This window comes from Acanthisitta chloris, unplaced genomic scaffold (assembly GCF_000695815.1).
Source record: "Acanthisitta chloris isolate BGI_N310 unplaced genomic scaffold, ASM69581v1 scaffold803, whole genome shotgun sequence".
NCBI classification, from domain to species: Eukaryota; Metazoa; Chordata; class Aves; order Passeriformes; family Acanthisittidae; genus Acanthisitta; species Acanthisitta chloris.
Genome location: NW_008664085.1, coordinates 1 through 3,876, shown reverse-complemented (window position 1 = coordinate 3,876; position 3,876 = coordinate 1). Strand labels below are relative to the sequence as shown.

The following is a 3,876-nucleotide window of genomic DNA, read 5'->3' as shown; positions in this document are numbered from 1 at the left end:
TGTAAAAATGGTTGTTCAGTATTGTATTTTAATGACAGTTTTGCCCATGAGAAGTGCAAGACATTATTCCATCAGTAAAATCAGAATTACTGCCATGTATAAATGACAGTCTGAATCCATGCGTATCAGAGAAGTCCATGGCATTAGAAGAAAAAGTAAAAAGAATCTTTTGGTCTGGAACTGTAGCTGATGAAAGAAAGACACCCTAAAAAACATTTAAGAATTGCTCTAGCCAGAGATTCCTTTGACATATAGGTAATTTCAGCTGCTTACCTTTAGATTAAAAATATTAGTAGTGGTGTTCTCAGAAGTCAACACTAAGATACTCAAATAATCCCCACAAATGTTTGTACTTTAAATAGGAGAGGTACTGTCATTCCTACAAAATAAACACATAGTAGGATGGAAAGGAAAAAATCCATCCAAGATGTTAAAGTGTAAACACAGGCTCTTGCAGTAAAGTATATGGAAAACTACAGCAAGGAATGAAAATGTTGTGGGGAAAGAAGTCAGATTGTAAATCTAAACGAAATGATGAGTTGGCAAGTCTGTCATTTAACCCTGAGGACAAATGTCCTAATTGATGAGAGAGTTAGGAATGTAAAGCTGACATAGGAGATGAAGTACTCAGAGAGAGTGGAAAGGAAGGGTACTAGAGAGACCTAAAAACTAAGGCAGAAAGTTTTAGTCCTCTTCAGATTGAAGTCAGACAACATCTCTAAAATTTCTAACAGGGATATGGACCTAAAAAAACCTCAGTAGTTAAACAGAAGACATTAACCTCAGTGACTAATCTGGAGGCCATAAAAACCAAACCAGAATCAAAAGCAAACCTCAGATGGTAGCTCAACCATCTTCACAGAAAGGGGGACATGGCAAACTCCTCATTACCTTGACTTTAAATCATGACATAATATGCTCGTTTGTTCCGAGTTTCTGACCCCCTCCTTCCCCACTGTCAGAGAATGCAATCAGGGACTTGTGAAGCGTTGAAAATTTACTGTGCTCTTCCCTATTCCTTGCACACCCTTAGTCTTCGAGGTCAAGTAACTTCTATCCACCTCTTAAAGCTCTCCAACATTATACAGATTTATTGTCACCAATAATTCTTACACTATTTTATGATAAATTGTGAAAGTCTGACTTAAATGAGAAACTTCACCATAAGAAACTCTAAAAGGGCTCACCTACTTCTAGCCACTGTATTTAGTGGTAGAACAGGGAAACAAATACATCATTATACAGATTAGCTGATAAAACTTCGTGCTGTCATTGGCTGTGACTGTATGTTTTAAGTAACCATTTGTAATGAAAGTGAAGCATGGAACTATTTTCATGAGGAATAAAAACTTATGTTCCACTAGAACAAATTTTGTACTTGGCTGTTTCTGCTGCACATTGTTACTTCTACCCTGGACAAGTTTTGTGGGTACTGACTGCTTTTGTTACTTCTGTCTTCATTTCTGCTTTTGATAATAAATGATGTTTCATGTATTGTTTGGATTACTTTTGTGTTGAGATACTGACACTGAAGTCATGCTGTAGGTACCATCTGAGCCATTCATTAGAGATTCAAATAGTTTATTTTAAAACCCTCTCAACTAAACTCACTCCTGTATTAAATGTGCATGATAAAGTCTTCATTTAATTTGTGCATAGTGCAGATACATGTAACATGTCCCATGGTCCTGGTGGTCGTTCGGTGGTCGTGAAGATGAAGCGCCTCCTCTTCCTCAGTACCCTTTGGACACCCTTATTATGCAACCATTTACCCCTTTGTACAGTTTTGCATGCCTTGCTGACCTTGCCTCTATCTTGAACATTTTGTTTCTTTATTCCACATCCCACATGGTCTTAGTTTTCCTTCCACTGCCAAGGTTTGAGTCTAGTTAGTTCTACTGCCTTACAGATAAGGTGCATCGTTTCGCCAACCAAGCCAAAACAATACCATTAGTGCAGCTTTTTATCTGTACTATGCAATCCTTGCTGTCTTGCAAATTAAGCTGAAATAGTGCTATTAGTAAAGTTCTCCTTTATACTTTCAGCTTTAACTGTTCAATTCCTGCTTTCAGCCTGCTTCTCGGTATCAATGTATTTGTATTGATTAGGAGCATGTAGTTTTCCTAGAAAATCATCCTCTTCACCTGACATACTGTTTTGTAGGATACCAAGTTCAAGATCAGACATGTTAGATGGCAAGTAAGAGCTAACTTGAGCTACTGACTGCTCTTCTCCTGCAGAGGTCTGCCCCTTTCCTGTATTCAGATCAGTATCAGATCTAACTTGTTTGCTTCTCAGTGTAGATCTATGTTTAATATGCTGATCACCCCTGTCTTCTTTACTGATCTGCTGGGCTTCCTGCTCTTCATCTGACAATGATGCCTCTGTTTGAGCAAGGTTAAGTGAGTCAGCAGATTCACCACTAGCTCTCTTGCTGGTTTGAAAGTCACCATTTCTCCTCAAAGACTGGACTGGAGATGAAGCCGAAGGAACTAGCAGAAGATCTGAAGTACTCTGAGCAATTTGACTTGTCTTTGAAGTTCTGGACCTGCTGGATTCTGGCTCTGTGGCTGACCTACCTCGCTTTGGGCTTTCAAGCCACAGAGGTTCAGAACTGCTGTCAAGAGCTTCTGAGACTGCCTGTACACTCAGCACCAGTGAAATCCTCTGAATAAACTGTGTTCTCAGGACTAGCAACAAAGTCATCTGAGTACAGGAATTTAGAATTGTTTTCAACACTCCTGCTAGGGCTTGGTTTATGATCACTTACAACAGATGCATCATCACACTCTGTGGTTTTATGATGGATTAAGTGTATTGCTTCCTTGTTACTTCCCTTTGCATTAGCATCTGATGGGAACGCTGCTGGGAGTTGAGCTTTTGCAGACTTTTTCTTCTGAGAAGATTTTAACAGAGTTTGCTCCAGTAAGGGCGCTGTAGATACTCTGTATGGATGTTCCTTGCTTGCAATTGCAACAGACTTGCAATAGCCTGTTTCTGCAAGTCAGGGGACACATCTCCTGCCACAGACATGGACTCTGTGACAGCACTGTTTTCTAATGAAGTCTGAATAGTTTTATCCAACCGATTATTCTGCTTTGAACTGCCTCTCCTGCTACAATCCCTGCAAGAAACCACATGCTGTTCTCCAGCATTTCTGAGGAGCTTTCTTCCGGGTATAGGGCTTCTCTCCTTCAGCATCTCCAGTTGCTTTCTTCTGTACTGCTCCCTCCTTTCATGCATTATCGGATTACCAGGGTTGGTTCGCTGCACCCGTAGCCTCAGTGTCCTTGTCAGCCCATACAACAGTGTCCTTCTGGGAGGTCTGTTCTCCTTAGCTTTGCAGTTCCCTTCAGAGGCTGGTTTCCGCTGGGGCACTGCTTTCTTAGGTCCTCTCTCAGCCCCAGAAGACTCTGGCGAGCCCCCTTGCCAGCCTTCTTTGCACTGAGGGCTCACCGCTCCACCAGGAGACAGAGGTATCTCTGAAGGCTTGAGAGCAGAGTGGCTGGGGGGCCTTGAGGCTGTGCCACTATTCCCAGCAGCCTGGTAGAGCCAGGGAAGATGGGGATGGACAGCACCAGGCACAGCATTCCGGGCGAGCACAGACAGCTCTGCCAGTAAGGCGCTGAGTACTGGCAGCTGCCCCAAGGCGCTGTGGAGCTGTCGAGGGCTGGCAGGGTGCAGCAACGAGGGCCCGGCACTGGGACGTGGGGGGCTCTGGCCCTTGTCTTTCTCCTGCGGTCTCTGAGCCTCGACATGCTCCCACTGCCCCGTGGTCACTGCTGCTGGTGGCCCATGAGGCTCGGCAGACTCACGGCTGTAATAGAGTAGAGGAGGGTTGCCTTCCAGCTCCTCATCCTCCTCCTCTTCCTCCTC

At 43.3% G+C, this 3,876-nt stretch overlaps 1 protein-coding gene across 1 annotated transcript; it reads right to left on the bottom strand.

Moving 5' to 3' along the window:
- Positions 1-2,055: 2,055 nt before the first annotated feature.
- MAP10 (microtubule-associated protein 10) lies at positions 2,056-3,817 on the bottom strand (the record flags this gene model as incomplete). The annotated part of the gene is made up of 2 exons (XM_009071175.1): positions 2,056-2,384; positions 2,982-3,817. Coding segments are annotated over 2 exons (1,165 nt in total), but the record flags the coding sequence as incomplete, so codon positions are not given.
- Positions 3,818-3,876: the final 59 nt, after the last annotated feature.